At 32.6% G+C, this 26677-nt stretch overlaps 1 protein-coding gene across 1 annotated transcript in view; it reads left to right on the plus strand.

The window, feature by feature from the left end:
• Positions 1 to 1268: 1268 nt before the first annotated feature.
• Elk (Eag-like K[+] channel) overlaps positions 1269 to 26677 on the plus strand; it is a gene marked incomplete at its 5' end in the record, with an annotated part of 57448 nt that continues 32039 nt past the window's right edge. The window contains 3 exons of the mRNA XM_088231446.1: positions 1269 to 1432; positions 14001 to 14214; positions 24655 to 24834. Coding sequence (XP_088087572.1) covers positions 1269 to 1432; positions 14001 to 14214; positions 24655 to 24834 — 558 coding nt within the window. The remainder of the gene's footprint in view (positions 1433 to 14000; positions 14215 to 24654; positions 24835 to 26677) is intronic.

Raw genomic sequence — 26677 nt, forward strand, 5'->3', positions numbered from 1 at the left:
TTAACATTAATACGTGATAGTTATAAATTCAATATTTTTTCGTGTTGTTTATTATTTCTGCACTTTATTTTAATTGTATATTTTTACAGTTTAAAAAAACACGTTAGTGTTTTATAAACATTTTATAAGGTCACGGCATCTCATGTCTCGTGTGGTTAGTGTAGTCATCATGCGCTCTTTAATGTATGTGCCATCTTATTACTCGTCCCAACTCACCCTAGGACTTTAATACCCGCATGCAGAGACAAACCTTAAGGTGAGGAAAGTACATTCTATTGTCTTCACCTTCGGGTTATTCTCTGCATTTGAAATTAGAATGTACTTTCCTCACCTTAAGGTTTGTCTCTGCATACGGGTATTAAAGTCCTAGGGTGAGTTGGGAGTCCCATGGAGTAAGGACTTATATCTTCAAAAATGTATAATTAACGTAAATGGATAAATAGATAGTAAAAAATATTGATTTTAAATTTGTCTCTAATATAATTGATCAAGTAGACAAGTAAGCATTGTAGTCGTTGTCCATTTTACAATGTTTTTTTAAAATTTAAAAAAATAATCTTATTTATATTTTAATACCTACATTTACATTTATATTTTTTCAAAAACATTTAAGTTTGTAAGTGAAAATTCTTGATGGAAGTTCATTGTAATTTATTATATAAAGTCTCGTCCAGTCTCGAAGATGTCGCGAAAGCGATGAAACCGGTCACTGGATATTCCAAATTTGTGGATTAAAGTATCACTCGTGTTTTATTTATATAATATATTTTTTCAGTTATTGCACATATTTATAAGAATGCCAAATAAGTATAATAAAAAAATCTGTATTTAAATTTTGTAAATTTAAATATTTACTAATATAAAACAGTTTGACTCTTTCTTTGCTATTTGAAATATTAATTATATTAGTAGACAAGTCAGTCGTGAGTTAAATGAGATCAAATTTCTGTTTATTAAATTTTCAAATACGTTTTTGTATTCTGTTTTATTTACTGTTCATTTTGATCTGTATTCGTTTCTTTAAAAAAAAACATTATCTTTTCATAACCAAAAAACGAGTTAACTTTTATTAGAAATCATAATTACAAAAAATATTTCGAATGAAGAAGTAGTTTATCTAAGCTAACCCGATCGACTTTTTTCACAATAGAGACGCAGTTTTTATCACGTTATATTTTTAAACTTGAACCTAGTAAATTTTGACAGAAATGAACAAAGGTTTACCTTTTTAATGACGCATATCCAACAAAATCTAATTTTTTTTTCAGATATAATTTTAAACTTCCGGACCACTTACGTGAGCAGGAAGGGTGAGGTGGTATCGAATTCCAAGTCGATAGCCCTTAACTACTTGAAGAGTTGGTTCATTGTGGACCTACTGGCAGCCCTTCCGTTCGATCATCTTTATGCATCAGACCTTTACATCGGAGAGGTAAGAATATTTCTTGAGATAAATAAATGCAGAAACATGCGTAAAAAGAAGTGGTTATACCTTTTTTGTCATGTTCCGTGCGCCTCTTACAAACGTTTTATTGAAAAATCCTTTCATAATTCTAGATGAAATAAATTAAATACAAATACTGTCAATGCATTAAACCAATTCAAAGTTATAAAATTTTCACTGTAATTCAATGAAACTTTGGTAATATTTCGAAACGCCTAAGTCGACGTTTCTGCCTAGAAATTTATATAAGAGTTTTGACGGCGCCGAAATAATTCTAACAATATAATTTTAACAATATAATTCATTCATTTGGAAACTTTTTCGAAAAATAAAGGGTCTAAGACTGTGTAATTTCATAGAATACCTGGCATCAGCGACTTGCTAATTTATGTCTTGAGCCTCAAATAAAAAAAAAAGTGAAATCCGGAAACGATCACATTTACTGCCGGCTAGGCACACAATGGAAAATAAATATTTTGCTTGGATGCCAATTTTAAAATAAACAGTAAGAAAATATGAAAGAAAAGGGCCACCTAAAGGATTTTTTTTGCTACGCGATTTTAATTGCCACCGAAAAGCATTCACCTAAAAATATAAACAGGTTCATATTTATGTCTCTGTGTCCAGGCGGATGATGAAAATATGTATGTGTGTGAAATAGAACTAGAATCCCGGACGATTGTTTTCGACTCAATGACTCAGGTAAAATTCCTGAAAAATAAAATCGAATTGAGATAAATATGTCCGTTTCGTTGTGTAGTAGTTGATTTGTTCGCCTAACATTCTTGAGGTTCTGGATTCGATCCCTTGCATGGTGTATGTAAAAAATTGATTGTATAGGTTTTTCGAACTGTAATATTCTGTTGTTCGTGGACTTGCATCTGAAGCGTTAGATTTGTCACCTAGCCATCATGAAACAAATGATCCAACTACGCTGCATTTGGTTTATCATTGCAGTGCCCTATGCACCACTAGGTGTGGAAAGGGGGGTGAATGATGATACATTTTACGTACTCCTAAGTTTGAGAAACTATCAAACTAAAAATTTTTAAATATTTTTTCATTAATCTCGCTGTCAGGTGAATATCATCTCTCTTTTGACGTAAATTTATCAGTCTTTGAATAATTGGATTTTGTAAAAAAGTTTGTATCATAACTTTCGCGTTATTTTTTTAAATCAGGTGTTTGGTCTATAATTTGGTATCACGTCGATGGTTTTAACATGGTCAAAAATATTTTTTTAGGGAAGAACATTTAATTGGGTAGGGTAGGGCGGGGAAAGTTGAACACTTTTTTATTCATCTCTTAGGCGGTGTATCAGATTTACTTGATTCCTACAATTTTTAATCAGTCATTTATCTTGTTTCAAAATTCTTTAGAAAATAAATTTTTTTCACGTCTGGTTTAGAAGATATTGTCATGAATGTGAGAAATTTACGATTTGCTCAGCCTTGCCCTATGAATGGGGTAAATAAATTATTTTAACTGATAAATTATAATAAAAACAACGAATTGTTTAAATTTATTTCAACAGAGGTCATAAGCCCTGCAAATGCCTAGACTTCCATATTCCCTTCTCAAAAATTTTTCCCCCTCTGTTGAAATAAATTTAAATATGAACAACTCCCTAGGGAGGAAATCCAGCCAGTCTGCAAGCATTTGGACATAATCAAACAACGAATTGTACTTATATTGCAAAAAATAAACTAATTAAATTCCCGGCCATAGGCGAATTTTATCTAGCCTGTCGGGACATTGAAGTTAAACTATCGTATATTGATCCGGACACAAATATAAATATATTCTTTTAAATAAATTGATTGCATAAATAAGTATATATACATACTTACTTATTTATTTTATCTCATTGGAAAGCCAACAGACATTTATAAATTTATAAGATACAATTATACTATAAATATCATATCATAAAGTCCAATTAGAGGCTTCCACATAATATTGTTATTGTAAATGTTGTCACATAAAAATTATACATAACATAAAATAACTAATCATACAAAACTAATAATATTACTAAAAATGTCAATGTCATACATATTATTAAAAATATGTCTACTTTTGAACATTGGTCACACAGTTGCACATTGTAATATATAATACAACTATAGTTGATCATACAGTGTACATTTATTATGTGCCTACATACAGAACTGCGCATAACCTAGGCTGCATAATATAGGCTGCGGATTCAAGGCGCAACATCATAACTTGAATTATTTTTGAAAATTTAAATTTTAAAGGAAGTTAAAGATATGTTATTAATATCAATACAATAAAGTTTCTGATTACACCATATTGCAGGTTCTATTTACAAATGAATTTTGAAAAGATTTAGTGGAACATTTAGAAATTTTAAATATATTATATTGGTTTCTGGTCTGCGTTACTGGAACTCTAAAATTAATAAGTGATAGAATCTTAGGGCAATCTATCACGTTATTTAAAGTTTTATACATAAAAATGGCGTCAGCCATGTTCCTGGGAGTTTGGAGAGTTTGGAGTTTAGGTAAGTTTGTAGTTTACCTGGACCTGTATTCTGAGTCAACCGTCTAAAATTGTAATACGATATAAATTTTGATTGTATAGATATTTTTTTGTATTGAGGGCTCAATGCGAATTCTAATTGACTTCGATCATATGTAAAGTAAGGAGTTCTAAGAGTGCGCGCATGATTGAATTCTCTCCCTATATTGATACATAATATGATGAATCTCACACTCATGATAAAGGTTTTAGCTCTTTTACTTTACAGAATGTCTCACAGATCCCACGACTCATAGATCAGGGATCTGGGGTTTAAAGCCCGCTATAACACAACTTCATTCTCATTTTCTGAACAGGTTATTTACGGCTATTTAAAAATGTTCCCCTTAATATCATTAATATTTGTGGAAATCAGAGAACCCCCTTTTTTTTCCTTTTTCCCATTGAGTAATAGTTTTGATTTCAGGTAATTTATAAACAAATACGTTTATTTATATTTTTATATATCTTTATCTTTTTAATCTTTATTTTCTATTAAATATGTTCTGTAACTTGAATTATAAAAATAAAACTTTTATTTTACTGGTTGGTTAGAAGAAATTGCCATTTGGCAATAAGCCCGCTAATGTACAAATAACATTATATCCGAAAAGTTAAATCAATAAATAAATTTATTATAAAATCAAAAAAATGTTTTCGTGCCATAAGTATTAAAATATTTAAATACTTTTTCATGCAATCAATATTATTTTACACTAATGAGTTGATAACGTGTATTTTCTTTCGTATCCGCATTAATCTAGTAAAAATATGTTTCAGTGTATACAGAAGATACGAAAAAAATATGTTTTTAATCATTTTTTCTGCACGTGCTATGTGTATGTAGTTGTTTATTTATTTTCTTCTTACAAATATTCAATACTGAAGTATCTTAGCAGTACGGTCATCTCTCGTATAACGCAGTTTCCACACGTGTATTCCTAACGTAGGGCTGCCATACGTGCCATACGTGCCGGCACATGTCCCAGCTTTGTAATCTGTGTTTTAGTGTACCTGACTAAGCTAAGGGCAGCGAAGGTGTTTACTGAACGGGTCCGGTTTTTACTTATAGCGCGGTTTTCATATAACGTGGCAGTGGTTTCTATATAACGCGATACGAATAATCAGACTAGTATTAACAATGTTTTGAGTATGTCCAAATCCTTGCAGACTGGCTGAATTTTCTCCCTAGGGAGTTGTTCATATTTAAACTTGTTGCAACAGAGAGTGGAAACATTTTTAAGGAGGGAATATGGGAGTCTAGGCATTTACAGGGCTTATGACCTGGTGATGATTGACTGGTTTAAAGGTTTCAGCTCTTTTACTTCACAAAAGTCAACATATAGAAGAGTTGAGGAAATGTGGATGTTCAAACATAGGCAGAATGGTGAATGTTACACAGTGTGTAAAGTGGCCACTTAAACCAGCCAATGAGAGCTCATAAGCCCTGTAAATGCCTAGACTCCCATATATCCTTCTCAAAAACATTTTCCCTCTCTGTTGCAACAAATTCAAAGATTAGTTTGAATTTGGGGTGTCTTGTAGCGCGGTTTCCATATAACGCGGTACGAATTGATCGCGTTATAGGACGGTTGGCTGTACTTTCCCAGGTATTTCACTTCAGTTTATTTGAAAATGTACTGCGTTCATTTTCTGTTCGAGAAGGGTAATCTTAAGCTCTTTTGTTTTTAATTAATTTAGACATTTTACCCTGTTTACATTAATTTGCAGTTAATGTACTTAAACCAGGCGATGCATACACATTAAAGGCGCAAAAGTAGGCAAATTATCATCAAATATATAACTTTGTTCCCTTGTTAACTTTTCCTAGAACGGCTTTATTGTTAACAGCGTTAGACTCGTTAGCGACAAAAATATATTTTATTACATAAGATCAAAAGAGTGTTAATTACTTTAAAATGTTCGCTAAAGATACAAAGAATGGGTTTAAATATTACACTCTTATTTTACTCTCTTATTTTACCACTTGCGAATTAAAAAAAAAAAATGATGAAAGAGCAAACCCTATATTTATATTTATTGCTGCACCCAATAATGCATACTAAAGGGTATTTTTTCAAACAAACGTTGTATAAAAATATCAAATAAATAATATAATCATCATCATAAGAAATAAGAAAGTTAAGTGCTGCGGGAAATTTGATATAATTTTTTTTTATTACGGGCGGTAAAAATTAGAGCAATTAATTGTTTTACGAAATTGTTCGATAGATTTCCGGTTTCCAGAAAGCCATTTTTTCAACGTTTAGTGTTTATCGACAGCTAAGGGGCTCTACTTTTAACGGTCAGTACAACTTACCGATGAGAACTAGTGACGTCACGGGCGGAGTAATTTCAAAATTACAAAACTTCCATAAAAATTCAAATCAATTTGTTTTTAAATCACAGCGATGGGAACACGTTACATAAAAATAAATTTGAATAAATTTTTGGCTTAGTTTGACAGTCCATTAACAAATATTTTTTTTAATAATAGGGAAATGTCACTTTTTTATTACAATTTTAAAGTAATAATAGTCCATGAAATAATAAAATACTATAAAAATACTGTCGAGTAAAAAAAGGAATATTTTTTGATTTATAATTTTGAATGCCCGCGAAAACGGTCATCGTATTGGCCACGCCCTTACTACGTCACGATTCATGTTAATTTTAAACTTTGTTTGTAACCGTTTAAATTTTTATAGAACATCGCCACGAATCTTGACGTCTCAATTATCAATGCCAAATTCATCGCGTTCTTCTAGGAATTTTTTTATATTTTTTTTTCAAAGTTATGTCTGAAAACATTTTTCCACAATATCCATATTGATTTTGAAAATACAATTAATTTTTCTAATCCATTTCATATATTTACATCGGCATTCGAAGTATGATATTTCCCTATAAGTACAAATAGACAAAGCAGTTACGTATTTATTCGCTTCAATTTTTAAATGCACAGTCTCGTTCCAATGTACACTGAATTTACAAACTATAGTATTTACACTAATTTAACGATTACTCTTTGTTCCATTCGCTTGATTGGAATTTACAATGCAATTGCAAATCCGTTCCGAGGCGAAGCACTCGCAATACAACAGTGACGAGTTCTGAAACTTGTTCATTATTGTAGAATTGATTACTTTTTACCGGTAGCGGTATATAAAACAAATGCCACAACAAACACAACAATTTGGATTCTAATAATCGTTCCGATTGTTTCACTGTTTCGAGTATTTTAAAGGAAAAAATTCAGTATAAAAGAACGATTATTTACGGATTTTAAAAATACTTTTTTCAGTGCGAAATAAGCTTATGACGTCACTGCAACCAGAATAGATCTATTGTGATACGATACACCAATTGGATTATTATAATATTTAAGCTTTTCCCCAGCCCTTCTCTGAGGCCTGCTATCGGGTGTATCTCAATGAGCGTGCTAGGCAGTAGCAAACATCCCACTTGCGCCTGAATGTAGGGAAAGCTTGTATAGAGCTCTATAACCATTTTTGTAAAACAATTTCATATCGCTAACACTTCTTTGGTTGTATTTATACCTCAGCTCACTCTGCGAGCGTAGAACCTAAAATTTTTTTTTTTTTAATCTCTTGAACAATAAACTCGATATTGTCGCTTAATACCAGAATCGTCCGCCCAGTTTTCTTAAAGTACATGGCCTAGATATTTAAACGACTCTACCTTTTTACTTCAGTATATCAATGAAGAGTAGCGGTACATACACATTTTGTTTTTTGTCCTAAAAACAACCATCTTGCATCTTTTATCGTTGTATTTAAGTCAGTGTTTTAGGTCTATGTATGTTAATTCTCGCCCTCCAAGCTTGGATCTTTAAAAAGCCTACCTCCTGAGTGATGGGTGAGTGTTTTCGTGGTTTTAAATCTCCTGCTCCAAACCCAACCCCAAGTAGCAGGCTATTAGGTAGGAGCCGAGTGCTTTCATATCCTCAGGTGAAGCATCACATTCACATTGAATGTGTAAAGATGTTTCATCATCTGCACTGCAGAATCTACTTCTAAAAGTTTCAAAAGGGTTCATTATAACGACGCGTTTATTCAGATTCACCCAAATATTCCAATTTTCGAACCGCTTTATTTTAGTGGTATTTACGACTGTTTTTTATTTAAGCGTATCAGAAAATAGAAAACAAGTTGTGATAGAGCAACGGGATTGAAACATCGTGTTTTGAAAAAACTATAAGACTTGTTTGTATAAGAGACCATAATATTTTGCTTGAACGTCTGGAGAAAACTTATGTCATCCGTTATCAGGCACATATGTGGTTCAGTTAATATCTTAATGAAAGAGAATAAGCAGTTGTGTTCCAGGGTAAAAGCTCATCCAACTTTCAGGTGTCTACTAGAGTGCCTCAAGGGTCAGTACTCGGACCACGCCTCTATCTCCTATACACCAGAGATATAGAGAACATTATCGAAGAATGTGGATTGTGATCTCACGGCACTATCCGATGTAGGGAGTACCGCTTTACCCACTTTTAAATCACTGGAGGTCTTACTTAATTCTGACTTTTCTCTTGATGCTCAAATTACTAGAACGAAAAGTTCATGCTTCTACCAGCTGAGACAAATTAAATGCATTCGCAAAAATTTACCGGTTGATGCCGCCCGTCAATTAATAAATAATATTTTGAGTTTGTCCAAATTTTTGTAGACAAGAACTGGATTCAACTCCCTGGGGAGCTGTTTATATTAACATATTACAACAGAGATAAAGAACATTTAAGAGAAGGTAATATAGAAGTCTAGGCATCTACAGGGCTTATGACCTGTCAATGGCTGGTTTAAGTGGCCACTTTACACACTGTGTAACATTCACAATTCTGCCTATATTTGAACATCTATATTCCTTCAATTCTTTCATCTGTTGATGTTTGTGAAGTTAAAGAGCTGAAACCTTTATGCGAGTGAGATTCATCTAATTGAATTATTTCACGGCGAGAGAATATGTTATAATACCTCTACGCAAACAGCGCACTAAATTGAATGAGCGCGCATTTGCGGTCGCAGACCCCATGGCATGAAATGCTCTCCCAGCAGAAGTGTGAGGCTGTCAGAGTGAAGTGATGTTTAGGAAAAAACTTAAAACCCACTTGTTCGCTAAATCATTTGAATAAATCCGTAGCATGTGATTACAAAATAAATTGTTTTAATTAAATTACAAATTTAAAAGCGTTAATTAAATTTATTTGTCTATAGAATCACTTTATCAAGCGCCTTTGAGGTATTTTATTACGAAAATGGCACTATATAAGTTATTCATAGTAGTAATAATAAAGATATGTTTTTTTAAACAGGTTTTTAGAGTGTTTTGGTGAGTTTTTTTTTCAGGTAATCGATGCGTCTCAATACTGGTTTTATTTGTTTTTTGAAACACAAATTTCACTACAATACAAGGAAATTTGAATAAGGTGAATGTACTCACCGTGTATATTTGATTGTTCACAAATTGACAATCCTGCAGTGAGAAATAAAATTAAAGATTTTAAAGTTTTCTATATTCTGTTATATTCGCGATATGATTGTGAAGAAATATGAAATTTTGGCTTAATTAGTTTTTTTTAATTGATAGTGAATATGCGAAACTAAAAGGCGTCTTTATGAAAAGTGTTAAGAAAGAAGCGAGCGCTTTCATCGTTTTTAAAAATGCTATCAAAAAAAATCCTTCTGTCTTAATAGAAATTTCTTTGTCAAATTTACTATAGGTATATATTTAAATGAGTCTTGATCATGTACAACAGTGTTCATTATTTTCGTCACTCAAACAATAAAAATGAGACTGTCATAAAACGAACGCAATCATATGATCCGACCTGATTGTGTCAATCACTTCGAGGAGACAAGAATGTTTTCCGACAAAAATCTATTTTCGCCATTTTCAGCGCGATAACGATGCTCGACTTGATGGAACTGTGCAAATGTACAATATCCATTATGCGTCAGAGATTCCCAAACTTTGAGAACTGAGGCCGACTTCGAAAAATTGCTTATGTTTAGGGCCCCCTATTAAGGAAATTGGTTTAGAGGATATGCGATGCTAGACAATTTTGATGAGTAGGTATTTGGACATTGTTTTTCCGTCCCTCGTTTTTCGCAAAACTGAACCGAATTTAGAGTATCAGAATGAGACTTTATCAAAAAAAAAAATATCATATTTATATACCGTACGTTTGAAGACGGCAAATGAAACTTGGTTATTTTTGGGTATTTGGATGGTTCTAGCTCCCATTAGAAACAATTTATAAAAAAAGAAAAACAATAGGGGCACGTTAATGATAAATATTCATAGTGTGTAAAAAAATCATTGCTCTGGTGCCATATTCCAGGGAGAAAATACGGGAACACCTTTGTATGAAGAAAAAAGAGACCGCTTCTCTTCTTAAACATGCTAAGTTATCTCGGTTCTTGAAATTGATAGTCTAAAGTTTGAAACGTATGTATATTTTATCTCCAGAATATTCGTGTATGTCATTATTGAATATAAATATCAACTATTTCATTTGAATCTTCAAATACAAGGAATAAAGTACTTTGGCGGACTTATTGCTAAAAACAATATCTTCCACCTAACCAAAAAAACAGACTGGTTAAAAGAAGAGTTGGCCAAAAGTTTGTACTGAAAAAACAAAAATGTATTACAAAACAAAAAAAATATATCGTCTGACTAACTTGCAAAAGTCCAATCTCCAAAAATAAAAAAATTACTGGAGGGTGAAAAAACCGTATAATTTGTTACACTGTTTTTTCACCCTCCTGTAATTTTTTTTTTCTTCGGAGATTGGAGTTTTGCAAGTTAGTCAGACGATATACAAAAAAAACCTATTTAATTAAAAATAACAGCTCTTCTCTATTGGGGATATGAGGCTTGCACATATTTACTCAAATAAAAATACATTGTGTAATACATTTTAAGCGACAAGGAATGTAGAATCAAGTAATGAGTTTGGTAGAAGAGAGAATGAGGAACCAATGAAAGAAAGGGTTTTTTTTTAAACATTGAAATGAAGGAAGGTTAGGGTTCTAAGGATTTATAGTAATGTTCCAGGCGTTTCTTGAAGGCGTCCTGAGTAGGTGCATTATTTATACAAAGAGGTAGCTCATTCCAAAGTCTAGCACCTTGATCAGAAAAGGATAAATGATGCGCTATGCCAAGGAATGCGTGTTATCTCCTGAGAATAACGAAGTGAGAGGCCATGATCAGAAAAAAAAAAAAAAATCTCACCGGGATATTTTGTTGCGCAGGGGTTGTGAAGAATATTATAGAGAAGTGGGAGAGATTTATAGTTTATGCGCTCATAAAAACAAAGCCACTTGAGTTCGGAGCGAAGGGGGAGTACATGGTCAATGGTCATACTTGATTATGTATATTGAGAACCACTGAATACCGTACCCCATACATACGACGCGTAAATACTTTTCACGGGATTGTCGAGTGGTCGACTTGTTATTATCTTAGTTATGAAAATCAATATCTGCCAACGCCAGCGTTTGTACTGCGTATTGTGTACCGACTTGTACAAATATGTAGGCGGTGATAACTGTTCCCATTTCGAGATCTTTATTGTTATTTCCATGTGATTATCATAATCCCGAAATTATTCCATTAACGGTATTAACACATCAAACATTAAAACACACGTACACAAATTTGCTGCCAGTTGTTTACAAATTAAATCAATATGTTTACAAACAAATAGATCGTCTATTTCCGTAACCCGCGTCTCTTTATAGCCGCCAAAAACGACTCAAATATGGATATCAGTTATGGCTCTGACGCAGTAAAGCGGATTTATCCGGGAGCAGTTGAGTTGAAAACACTTATCTGCGGTTCTGGTTCTAATTCACTTATAGATAGACAACTTTTTTTAAAAAAAGGAATAACCTGCTAAGTCTTTTTAGCATGTGGGAAAGAGAAGATATGGAAGGTAGCTTAAAAAAATACACCACAACTCTCAACAAATCAAAAAAAAAATATCTTGGATTTTTTTTACACATGGCGGGAATCGAACCCGCGACGCCAGTTTCTCAGTCAGTCAACTCACCAGCTGCTATACGATGCCTGAACCTGTCTATTAACTAAAATGTCAAATGAATTAATAGTATTAATAAACTAAAATATAATTATTAGGTCTATAACTTAAAAACAGGATTTTTTAAGGATATTTGAGCGTTTATAAAATAAAATCTTGAACACTTCTGTTATTTTAAGTATTGTCTATCGGAAGTTACAACATTTTCCATCTTTCTGACAGTTTGAGGGTTGCCATCTCTAAAAAACCGGTCACCTTTTGAATCAAAGAACGAATCTAGCCAATTGTTGATGCTTTGGACTGAAGTGAAGCGTATTCCGGAAAGTGCATTCTGCATCGACCGAAACAAATGGAAGTCAGAAGGCGCCAAGTCTGAATTATATTGCGGGTGGGCAGAACTTCCCATCCGCTATTTTCCAAATAGTTTTTAACGGGTTGAGCAACATGTGGCCCAGCATGGTCATGTTGGAAAATCAATGTCTCGTGTCAGGTCTCAGATTCTGGCCGTTTTTCCTTCAATGCTCATTTTAAACTAATCAGTTGTTGTCGGTACAGGTCTCCAGAAATGATTTTGCCCGGTTTTAGAAATACATTACTGCCTTTTGGTCTTCATCGTCAAACTTTTTCGGCTGTCCAGGCCGCTCTTTGTCTTTGATATCAAAATCGCCACATTTAAAGCGTTGAAATTACTAAAAACACTGTGATTTTGCAAGAACATGTTCGCTATACAATTCCACGAGCAAACGATGACTTTCGTCTGCAGTTTTCTTGGCAAAAAGGGGACTAAGCAAAACTTCCCACAAATACGATTTTTTTCGCTAATTTTCAAAATTTCCCACGATTGAAAAAAATATGAAGCGCATGCAAATCAAACAGTGTTGACTGATTTTGACAGCTTATAAATAGAGCATCAAAATGACACGTATGTCAATGATTTGCTACAGCGCATACAATTGTTGACATCTAGTGTCAAATTCCGGTTTTTAAGTTGTGACCTAATTTTTTTTTTTAATATTTGTATGTATCTAATAGATAATTTAGAAAATAAGCGTCAGTCGAATATTATACGATATCTATGGTATTTTTTATTTATTTTGATAATATTACCTTTTGTTTTGTCAAAACAAAATGTGCTTTACCCTTCATTATCTCTTTCAATGGATTCCATGGACATCTAGATGTACAAACATATCCATACTCTAAGAACTAAACTTAAGAGAAAGACAAACGTCCATGTGTGAGAAGAGAATCATGCAGTCCTTCGGACATATTATTTGCACAGGAAACTCTGATAGTTTGTAGAAAACAACCCTCCTGGGAAGTGTCGAAGAGACAAGGACACGTCAACCGGCAAGGACTTGGTCACTGAATCATCAAAACTATCAGCGACAAATGCCAATAGAATAATAACAAGACCGTCTCAGATGGTCCCGGAGGGAGACTGTCGAGCCGGGCGTGATCACCATCCTCAGACACGTGGCGCAGATTTAATAGGTGCCTTCCAAGAAAATCCCTTAAGTCTTAATGGATCCAATAAATAAATTACTGACCTATTGTACTGATATCACAAAAGAGATATTGAATCATCAGTATTTATTCTTTTGGATTTAGATCATTGTTTATTTTACGTTTAAGAATATTTACTTACTGTGGCGCTACTTGTGAAAACCTGTAATTTGCTTTTTTTTGTTTTTTATCTATGATAAATTTAGCTGTTGGCTATCCGAATAAAGATTTTTTTTAAACTAATAAGAACAAATCAGAGAATATGAAAATGTAGGCATTTACTGGGCTTACAAACTGACATTGGCTAATTTAAATGATCTCTTTCCACACTATGCAATTGCTTAAATTTTCCACTTCTCTTCAATTTTCGTAACTATTTCTCTGAATTTCGCAGTCTTTCTTTGTTTTGTAAAAAGTTTATTTGTCTTTTTGTCTTAGGAAACCGGTCATGGCCATATCCACCTCGTGAAGCTAACTCGCCTCCTGAGGCTGGCGAGGCTGCTGCAGAAGATGGACCGCTACTCCCAGTACAGCGCCATGATCCTGACTCTCCTCATGCTGTCCTTCACCCTGGTAGCACATTGGCTGGCCTGCATCTGGTTCGTCATAGCGGAAAAGGAGAGGATGAGGAACGACAAGGACTGGGACCTCGGTAAGTCAAATGCAGCGAATTTTAAAAATTAGGAATCTCAAAGATTGCCTATGGATACGTCGACACCAGCATAGTAGTAAATGAGGAACGATAAATACTAGAGAGTAAATTGAGACTAGCAATGTGAGAGTTTTAGGAATAATAAAGACTAGGGAGTAAATTGAGACCAACAATGTGAGATTTTTAGGAATAATAAAGACTAGGGTATAATTTGAGACCAGCAATGTGAGAGTATGTGGAACGATACAGACATAAATTGAGAATGGCAAAGTGAGTGTATAAGGAACGATAAAGACTAGGACGTAAGTTGAGACCAGCAATGTGAGAGTATGAGGAACGATAAAGACTAGGAGGTAAGTTGAGACCAGCAATGTGAGAGTATGAAGAACAATAAAGACAAGGAGATAAATTGAGAACGGTAATGTGAGTGTATGAGGAACGATAAAGACTGAGAGGTTAGTTGAGACCAGCAATGTGGAGAGTATGAGGAACGATAAAGACTAGGAGGCAAGTTGAGACCAGCAATGTGAGAGTATGAGGAACAATAAAGACAAGCAGATAAATTGAGAACGGTAATGTGAGTGTATGAAGAACGATAAAGACTGAGAGGTTAGTTGAGACCAGCAATGTGAGAGTATGAGAAACGATAAAGTCTAAGAAGCAAGTTGAGATCAGAAAAAATGTTGTTCAATGATGAGGAACAACTAGAAATGGGACGTGGGTAAATTGAAATAAATTGTCCAATCATCGTTTTTTTATTCAGCCTCTATTTTTTTATCTTTAAGTAGAAAGTCAAACACTACCTACGTCATAATTTAGATGTTTGAGTACACTTGTATGTGTTTGTTTCTTTATTGCATTTAATCGACGCTTTTTATTTGTCATAAAATTATACTTTCCAATAAAAAAGTCATATGAGAACCCACTGGTTAATTGATAGAAAGCAATTATTTATAACCATGAACACAGCTAACCAATTAATGAGGAATTGAATTCCAGCGGCCAGTTTTTAATTTGTTTGTTATTTTCATTGTACTGCTATACATGTCCTCAATAAATAATTTTTAAAAATGAAAGTTTTAAAACATATCATCATCATTCCCTTTCCGCACCTAATGGAGCATAGGGTACTGCATCGGTACACCAATAGCAGCAATCTTGATCATTTTTGTTACATGAAGGTAAGATGATCAGCCTTACGGTTCAGGTGCCAGTCCAGGGACTACGAAAATATTCCATTGTAAAACACCTTTTTAAATAAATATTTCATCTCAACCGTATCGGGAATCGAACCCGAGACCTCTTGTATGGTGTGTAAACGCGCTGACCGCTACATCACGAGGCCGACAAATAAAACATATAATAATTATCAACTCTAGGAATCAGTTTTTAAAATATAATTATTTGCAAAACTCTTTTAATTCAAACTAAATAAAACATACTTTTGCGGAAGCATTTTTATTTTAATTTTTTTTTAAAATTATTTTTTAACTTAATCAAGTTTGCTATCAATTTAAGTTGGTATCAATCTACCATACACGAACTCAATAGTATTATAAGCATGTTCCAATAAATCTTGAACAAGACACTTGATGTAAGTTAAATACTTAAAATAGTTAAATACATTTCTGTGATGAAGTATTAATACTTAAAGGTATTTCTGATGAAATTGGTTTAGATAAATTATTAAAACATTTTGAAACTTTTCTGTGTCTTAGGTTTTCCGATTAAGGCCTGAGAATTATATTTTGTTTAAATTTTACAATTCAAACCTACGTACGTCCAGCTCAAGGAGTTTCTCCGAAATAACAAATATATTAATACAGGGTGGTGCATTGAGTATTGACGGTTTTTAGAGATGAATACACTAATGAAACGAACAAGGTCAAAAACACATATCTTTATTACACATACAATGCAGTTTTACAACGAAAAATATTTTTTGAAAATAACGTCTTTTAAATATCCACCACATTTTTCTAAACATTGTTGAAGTCGTAATTGAAAATTCTCTGTAACTCATAGCAGCATCTCTTGGTTTATCGCTCTGATTTCTTGAGTAATGTTGGCTTTTAAAGCTCGTAGCGTTGAAGTTGAATATGAGTAAAGTGGAGAGGAGAATTCATGGATACGTAGCCAATGAATCAACGCAGCTTTTGACGCAGCACCGATGGTACTCTAAAAACCGTCAGTACCCATTGCGTCAACCTGTATATTGTAAGAATTATTTAAGGCGGCCGGCCGGCCGGGCCGTATGTCAAAACTCCAATACATTTACCATTAAAATTTCTATAGAGGCAGACGACTCTAGCGTTTAGAAATATTCCCTGAGTTTAATTGAATTACAGTGAAAATTTAAGTACAGTGAAATTGGTTTAAATGCATTTAGCTTATGTTAACTTATTGCTCTTATTTCATCTGGCATTATGAAAGGATTTTTAAAATACAATGTCTGTAACGGGCGCACGGAGCATTATAGAAAGGCATTTTCACGAGATTTTACATTAGTTCCTGCATTTTTTCATGGATTTTTTAAAATTTCAATCACAGACAAGAATTATTCAAAATATTTTTTATTGTGTGTACTAAAGAAATATTTTTTTTTTTTTTTGTTATTTTTAATGTTTTTTTTATCTTTTTATGCTTCCGAAATTATTTTACGTTCATTTTTTATAAAAAAGTATTTTATTTTATTTTAGTTTTATTTATTTATTCATACAAAGATGTGTGTTATAACAAAATATAATAAAAACGCATTCCTAACACTATGAGGTCCAGAGTCTTGTCTTGAGTTAGAACAAATGTCAATAGTTTACAATGGGTCTCAAGCTGATACTCGACAAAATTCATCAAAAGTGTGATATTATCTTACGGTTTATCTTAAATATGTTTAAAACTTGCCTTACATTTTATTTATAAGGACGGCAGGTATTCGCTCCAAAGCAAACAAACCAGCCAGAAACCAGCTATCTATGTTAAAAAACGATATTTTCTGTGTTATTGACGCATGCAAAAAACGACATAGGTACTTAGAATCTAAACCACAACAACAATATACATATAAACTATATTTAAAATCATCAAAATATCTTAATTTGTTGCAACAGAGAGGGAAAACATTTTTGAGAAGGGAATATGGAAATCTAGGCATTTACGGGGCTTATATCCTGTCATTGGCTGGTTTAATTGGCATTGGTTTATGTTACACAGTGTGCCACACATTCGTGTATTCTGCCCATGTTAAAACATGCGCATTTCCTCAATAAATACTTCCATCTGTTGACCTTTGTGAAGTAAAAGAACTGAAACCTCCATCATGCAGGTGAGATTCATCCGGCTGAATCAATTCACTACTAGACAACGCTGGAACACAATTTTTCAATTTTTATACTTCTTCTTATACCAGTTAGTTTAATCAACAATGTTTTGAGTTTGTCCAAATGGTTGAAGACAGGCTAGATTTTCTCCCTGGGAAATTATTTAGATCTAAATTTGTTACATAAAAGAAGGTAAACATTTTTGAGAAGGAAATTTGGAAGACTAGACATTTACAGGGCTTATTACCTGTCATTGGGTGGTTTAAGTGGCGTTTATTTATGTGCCACACATTCGCGTATATTTGAATGAAACCCAGAAAATATTATCGAGTACTATTGATCTACTATCAGATGGATTGGCGAATGAACTGAAAGTTTCGTGCGCTTCGAGTTAAGTCTATCAGAACTATCGCGGACAGAACAGGAACATGTGCATGTACTATTCAGAGGAAACCCAAAGGTAGAAGTTCATTCTGAAACTTCTGGTGTCCGAACCAATAGTTAACTTTGTTCTAATTCTCGGACTTTATGGTCTAACTTTGCGTAGATTCATTTATCCACTTAGGTACAAAACAAATTATTGAAGGTACTACCTGTTTTGAAAATGTACAAGTATGTAAGTAGCTGAACTGATTTACCGGAACATCGAAGTTTGGTTTATTCCAGGGACGTACATTTTTTAAATGATTTCTTTACGAACTATAGATATAGTCTATTCGAGCCTTTGTTTTTGTGTGCGGGATATTAAGCTTTCATATGAAATATTCTAATGTGATAGACGGGAACTAAAATATTAACACTATTTAACACTTGAACGCACGGTACATCAATAAATATTTTATTTAATTGATAACTGCCCAGCTAGCGTTTCATATCACTTACGTGTAACAAAAGCATTTATATGTATTACTATGGCGCTAAGCTTCCATTTATGGGTTACAATATAGTATTATAATCAATTATTATTTCTCTCTAATTTTAATGTTATCTGTATATATTATTTTACATGCACATTTGATTTTTTTTATCAGATACCTTCTTATCTATAATTCTTTTTTTTCGGTCATAGATTTTTTTTTACCTTGTTGCATAATGTTACAAATTAATACATCTGTTTTTGTTGTTATTAGATATCTATCTATAATTTTCGATTGTTTTCACTGTTTAAGTTTTGTTTTTTTTACGCATAATGTTACAAGAAACATAAAATCCTTGTATCATTTCATGTTCTGCACATTTTGAACTTTATAAAAATATGTCTTGTAAAAGCCCTCCGGGCGTAGGTTGATAATAAATAAGATTCATGATCATTACAAATTTACTTAACATATTTCCAAAGGGATGGTGAACGTTTTGGAGAAGAGAGTAGAGAAGTCTAAGTATTTAGAAGCCACCTAACCTGTTATTAGCTTGTTTAAGTGGTCGTTTTACACACTGTGTATTCACCATTCTGTCTCTGTTAGAATTTCCATATTTCTTTAATTCTTCCACCTGCAAATATATTTTGCAACGCTATTTTGAGTTTGTTTGTAGACGAGAACCGGTTTTACCCCCTAGAGAAGGGAATATGCATATGGAATATTTGCAGAGCTTAAGATCTGTCATCGGCAGATTTAAGTGGCCCTGGAGGCCATACTTATAAAATATTGTTTTAAAAAAATAATTTTAATATTAAATATTATAATAATCCAATTCACAAATCTTTCTTATGTTTTCAAAATATATAGTTAAGCCTTTTATATGTCCATTTGAATGAGAAATCGCATCAGCAACCCAAAAACCAGGATCTTAAAATCAATCAATCAATTAACCTCAGCTCAATCAGGAAGTTCAGCGCTACGGGAAATTGGATGTTAAAAATGTTTTCTTACACGCGGTAAAGATTGTTGTGATAGATTTCTGGTTTACTCACCAATCAGAAGAACTCAACGAAGAGAACATGTGACGTCACAGTCGGGGTAATTTCAAAATTACAAAACTTCACATAAAATCATAGCGCTGATGATAATATAATTTATGTTTAGTTCAATAGACTATTAACAAATATTCTTATAAAAACTTGAACTTCCTTATTGACATAATTATCAACCAAAAATGACAATTAATTCAACTACATGCTAATAATATATACGACATTTAAATATTTCCAAACAATATAATTATTATTGGTGAAGATTCGAATTGTGGACATTTCTGCTAATATGGTTTAGTGCTGGCCTTGTTAAATAAATAGATTATTGGATATAGCATTTTCGAGATTGGATTATGATCCTAATCTGAAGTTTTTAGACGAAATGTGTTGTGGCGGCCATTGTTGGATAACAATGGCCAGAAGTATCTACGCATTAGAGATACGGCATACAGTTGAAGTATCTCCATACAATAAAGTTACATATTGCCGCCTGCGTCTCTGGGGGAAACGAAAGAATTATTGTGTGAAAAGGATGTGACTCGATTTCGCGTTAGTAATAAATGAAACGAATTATACAACATTTTCCGAGAAGATGGCTGCTCCGAGATGTGTTCACAAAAGATCTTCATACTGTGATCGTTCTTTTTGTAAAGAAAACCAACAATTTTGCTTTCATTTTGTATTTACTCTAGTTGTATAATTACGCGTTACTTGGATAAAAAAATATTAAATTAACCATGCCATATACGAGTATATAGTAAATAATAATGAAGTTGTTTCTAAAGCATTTTTGCCAAAATTTTGACAAGGTATAATTAGGTATTTTTTTTATATCTCGTCAACGAAAGGATTTGTTCTTTAAATCTCCAATTATATTTCTGTAAACAAATTGTTATAAAAAATGTAATACTAAAATTTCAAAATCGTTAAAAATGGTACCTACGTAAAATATTTAACTAAACTAAACAGCTAGTAAATCAAAAAATTGATCAATCACACCCCGAGAATAATAGTGACAACTCAAAAAACTCAATTTTACAGGAGGCCAGTTATACAGACACCCGGGCTATCAGTAAATTAACATTCGTTGTGCCACTATTATTTCTTGAATTTAAGTTAAAAATTATAATAAAATATTGTGATTTTGGTTTTAGGGTAACATTTTTTTTCGTAATTGAAAGAAAATAGATTTAGTGACATTTCTGCACCTTCTTCTTCTTTTTTGTGTGCCGTGTCAGGTCCCTCCGACGATGGTAGTCACTGTCACATTCGGAACAAGTACAAGGAACGGACACAAGTACTATTCCGGTCCAATATCTTATAATAAGCAGTCGGGATATTTCCTCGTACCGGTTTCTCGATGACCACGTTAAGGTCGTTTGAAAAAGTCGGTATTTCTCTCCACGTTGTAGATGTTTTAGATATAAGATTTTCCGTTTCTTCACATTCAACACGAGTTCTTTATCGATATTGGCTCTTTGTAAGACATCCGGATTGCTTTATTTCTGCATGCTACTCAATAGCGACAATTTTGGAATTGTGCGACTTTTATCGCCAAGATGCGAAATATAGATATGTTATAAAAATATTCGTAAATAACCACTTACCGACTTTTCTATGTCTACCGTCTATACTTCTGTACTACTATGTTATAAAAATATTCGCAAATAACCACTTACCGACTTTTCTATGTCTACCGTCTATACTTCTGTACTACTATCTGTCTCTTTGACAGACCACTAATTACACTAACATGCAATCCATATTATGCTTATGACGAGCGAAACGGATTATCAAATAAAAAACGCAAGTAAAAGAAATTATTATAAATACAAATCTAGCTAAGGTATTATTACTGCCTTATTATTAAGAGTTCTTTGAATTAAAAGAAGACCTAAATAATACTTTAAGTCAGGGCGTTAACAGTCCGCTGATTTTAAGGTTATGGGTTTAAGGGAAAAAATATACTTTCCCTGACATTTACTACTCTCTACCGACTATCATAAATCATATCTATTTCTTTTGAATACACACCCTTTTACGACGCCACTCGCCGCTTTACTTGCTTATTTATTATTCATAATAAATCCTGCTTACAAAATGAGAATTTAAACCTTTCATAATTAATATTTATTTTATATTTAAAGTTTTTTTTTATTCTAATTATTATTTTTCTTATTTGAAATGGACAACAGTCTGATATTGTGTTATCTTTTTTAATAGGATTGTTTGTATTTTAAAAATACATAAAAACAATTATTTTTTCCAAGTATTTTTAAATTCTGCACATTAAACGTTACTCATTTTGTACGTAAGCTTGATTTTTTTAATCATTTATGATCATTGATTTTATCAACTGTTTTTTTATCAATTTAATTTATTTATTTATTAACGGACACTGTCCATGTATACAATTTATAGGTTTTAAATACAACAAAAAAGAAAAGTTAAAAACATTTTTAAAAAAAAAGAAGCATTGACAAACATAAAGGACATCGGGACAAGATCTGGGCTATTTATTTAGTGCTCGTTTAAATCATTGTAAACTTAAACCAAAAAAGTCCAGATCTTAACCTGAGTTAACAATACGACAAAGACGGGTCATTTGAGAATTAAGGCCATAGTTTGTTCTATGCTGATCAATTAACTGTTTCACTTTATTGTTTATCAACCTACGAGTCGGAGTATTGAATTTTACTTGTCCCAGTAATGATGGAACATCGATTATACCATTTAGTATTCCGAATATATATATGAAATCAATATTAGTTCTACATTTTTTCAGCCTAGAAATATTTAACATTGACTCTATATCAGCATAAGAATAATTACCTCTCTCTCGTCCAAGCATCCACGCTACTTTTCGAAACAAGCGATGTTGGACTGATTCAATGTGATTTGTGCGATTGACGTAGAATGGAGACCAGACCACGGAGGCATATTCTAGAAGAAGGCAAACAGTTGAGCAATAAAGAGTTTTGATTGTACGGACATTAGTAAAATCAGTGGGTATTCTGTTAATGAAGCCAAATAATTTCAGTGATTTCTTTACTTTTTTATCTCTATGCTCATTGTATGTCGGTTTAAAGTCCAAAAAAATTATATTAATTTGTAAAAGTAGTATTTATAATGAAAACATTAACTTTTTAGTTCATAATGTAACCTGATTTTAATAAATATCAGCATACATGTTATTATTGTTATTATTAAATTGGGTAATTCAACAGAATTACGTCCTTTTGTTTTGTTTTTTTTTGTGCTCGATGATAAACTTGCCAATGACGAATCATAAGCCCAAAATGTTCTTCATCCTTTTTGTATCTTAATCTCAATCGTTATAACTCCCCAGGGTGAGATCTCCCGCTTTTGTCTTCAAAATTTAGGACAAACTTAACACATTGTTGATTAAACCAACTGGTCTAAGAATATTTTCATGTGTTGCGTTGCCTTGTATATAGGTGAAATATTTCAGTCAGATAAATCTTACCAGCATCAAATATCGTTTTAGCTCAGAATTGAAGTAATGTGAATGTTCAAACAAAGGGATGATGGTATATGTTGTACAGCGTGTAAAACGGCTATTTAAACAGGCAAATGGCAGGTCGTAACCCCCTGTAAATGCTTAGACTTCCATATTTACATTTTTACAATGTTCTCCATCTCTGCTGTCATATGTAAATAGTGATAAAAAAGTGGTTATACCATATTCTTTAATAGTACTCTCTAACATTAGGTATTTGAAAAAGTTATTTCAAGCATGGCATTGTCTTAGTACCTACACAGTAAAGATACATTTATTTTAAAGACCAAATAAACAATATTAACGGAATCATTTCGTTTTGTTTGAAACGTCTTTTGAATAAATCCCACCCTAAAACCCTTGAGTCTTATGTAAAGCTCCGTGCCACAGTCGTATTTCGTACGTATATTTACTTTAAGGATGGAGTTTAAAGTATTCATTATCATTCTATAAAAATGTTGCGTGAATCCGTGTTCGAATTTTTTCATCGTGAGCTTTTAACATTAATTTTACCTAAGTATAATAATCATATTTAATCTCACTCAAAAACATTCTAAAATAATAAATGGTTTATTTAAATATTGTATTACTATAATAAATTAACTAATAGGTAGTCGTGTTATTTAAAACATTTAAGTTTGTAAGTGAAAATTATTGATGGAAGTTTATTGTAATTTATTATTTAAATAAAAGACGAGTGATACTTTAATCCACAAATTAAGAATATCCAGTGACCGGTTCAACGCTTTCGCGACATCTTCGAGTCGGGTATCTTTATTAAGGAGTTCAATACATTTGTACAAAACAAAGGTATGGATAGAGAATTCAAAATTATGTGAATGTAAATTTAATTAATTAATTTTTATTTTAAGGATCATTACCAATTTTTTTCGGGTTAACTAATGAGTTGATATAATGCTATATAAAATATTTTTAAAAACTAAAAATAAAATACTTAAACTCATTAAAATAGCATTATATCAACTCATTAGTTGACCCAATTTTTTTTTGATAATGATCCTTAAGATAAAAATAACTTTATTTCATTTACTTTCATACAATTATGAATTCTCTATCCACACCTCTGTGTTATATAAATACATTGAACTCCTTAATAAAGATACCAGTCGCGAAAGCGATGAAACCGGTCACTGGATATTCCAAATTTGTGGATTGAAGTATCACTCGTCTTTTATTTATACAATAAAAGTCATGTTATTGTTTATTTTTGCATAAAAATGTCTGCCTTAAAACCGGTTGTACCTAGTTAGGCAGACTAGACATAATCCAGAAAAATCTATTACCTAAGTATGTAGATAAAAAAATTGTATATATTTGTTAACAAACCATTATTATTGTTATTATTTTAATAAAATGCTTTACTGTTCTCTCAATCAAATAAAATTCAGTATTTTTTTTAAATATACATTTGTATTACAAAATTCTCTACATTTTTTTTTGTACTTATGGCATCTCATTATTAATTTTAAAACTTTTGTAAAAAATATTGTATTATTTTGAGTACCTACAAGTATTATTTTTGACAATTTGAAATCTTTGGATACTTTTGTAGATAATCTTCACAATACGTACTTGGCATTCTCCCGTGTGCTCTAGAAGAACAAAATCTGAATTTAAACAAACATTAATATTATTTTTTAAATATTTTAATTAATAAGGGTGTTTTCCAGGGTGGCTGCACACCCTCGCGGAGCGCCTGAAGGTGTCCGTGAGTAACGTGTCCCACAGCGAGAGTTACATCACGGCCCTATACTTCACGTGCTCGAGCCTCACGAGCGTCGGCTTCGGGAACGTCTCGGCCAACACTAGCAGTGAAAAAGTCTTCAGCATCTGCACCATGCTCATCGGAGGTTAGTACATAAAATTATTCATTCAATAAGCGGGAATGTTGTCAAGTTGAGGAAGGTGTTGATCTCGCTTCATCATGACATCGGTCATGGGGAGTCAGAAAGGTTGATGCATCCATGATGGTGAAAATTTCGCCTATATATGGGTGGGTCAGAATATTAATGGATCAACTCCATCAATCCTGATTCTGAGATAATTAGACCTAAAGTTGAAAGACTTTTGTAAAATTCAGGAATGTTTTCGCTACAAACACTCAATTTATTTTGATAGTACATGAATCAATTTAAATAAATAGACAACAAAAAAGTTACACAAAAGATTTATTCATATCAAAAGTACAAATAAAATAAAATAAAATGGACATGATTCACTATTATTATGAAAATTTTCCCAACAAAAATGAAGCACATTAAAAAAAATAAAATAGAGCAACATTAAAATACAACATTTTAGCTAGGGTTTCCTAGGACAGCGGTGCCCGTATCTTAACGGCCGTAGTGAACGGTAATGCGGTGGACAGCCGTCGTAACGGTAATTAGAGAGTTGTTTCCTAGGAAAACGGTGTTGATAACACCGTTAAAAAATAAAACCACTCTCTAGCCACCTCTACGACGGCTGTCCACCGCATCACCGTTCACTACGGCCGTAAAGATACGGGCACCGCTGTCCTAGGAAACCCTAGCTTAATCGTAAGTAACTTCATCGTTTTCAAAACCTTCCTCACTATGGTCATGTCAAGTGTGGCTTTGTGTGGGGAGATGTTTATAAAAACAGTGGTAAATAGGTGGGATATAAGGAAGCACATCTAGCATATCTTTTTTTTTTTTGTATATATTATTAAAAAAAATGTGCTGCATAGTTTTTAATATATGTACTTATATTTAACTTACTTATTAAAATCTTTACCAATTTTAAATGTTTTATGATATTTTGAAGCGGCTCCCTAGAGCAGGTATCTTTTTATGCCTGAACGGGAGCGTCCTATAACTTATTTAATGTAAAATTAATAACTTGTTATTAACATAAAAAAAGGTAAATAGTTCATGTATTTAAATAATTACAAGTCACTTTTTTTTAAACAAAAAAAAATAAGGTACACATCAGCTTGTGTTTGAGTTTGAACCCAATACAAAATCCGTTGTAAAAGGACGGACGCGTGTTAAAAATATTAATTTGTTTCAAACTAGGCATTCCATGATTTATATGGGTTTATTTCCAGTTAAAGTGTTACGAAGGGGGATTTAGAAATTTAATATGCTGAAAATTATTTAATATGCTGACAATAAATCAAATAGAAAATAAAAACAATATGAATTCGCCCGAAGCATATTGGAAACCGAAAAAAACGTAATACAAATGACAAGTGGAGAAAATTACTGAAAATTATTCATCATTCATCAACATCCTTTTTCCTACCCAATGGTGCATAGGGACATCAAATACCTCAATTATGTATCACGTAAAAATAAGGTCCCGTAAAATCAGCCTTGCGCTTAATGTGCCATTCCAGGGACAGTGAAATATTGCATTTCAAAGCCACCATTTAAACCAATATTCAATATTAATACTAATATAATAGAGCCCGGCACCTCAAACATGGTAGGCAAACGCGTCAACCACTACGCTACGAGACTGACTTATCTCTACTTAACCCTTTGAGACCGTATGTATGTTCAAACAAACACTAACTAAATCAAATAACAATGTCAGGTTTTTGTTTTTCAAATCCTGGCAATCATCTTTATGGCGTCTGTTTTTGTCCGCCAGGTTGCAATACGTAATCCTGCCTAAAATGGCATTTACATTTGGCAGTTCGACTCTTGGTAGACATCCTGATTCCTTCTG

Source organism: Micrasema longulum, unplaced genomic scaffold (genome assembly GCF_059751315.1).
Source record: "Micrasema longulum isolate JH-2025_06_02 unplaced genomic scaffold, ASM5975131v1 h1tg000887l, whole genome shotgun sequence".
NCBI classification, from domain to species: domain Eukaryota; kingdom Metazoa; phylum Arthropoda; class Insecta; order Trichoptera; family Brachycentridae; genus Micrasema; species Micrasema longulum.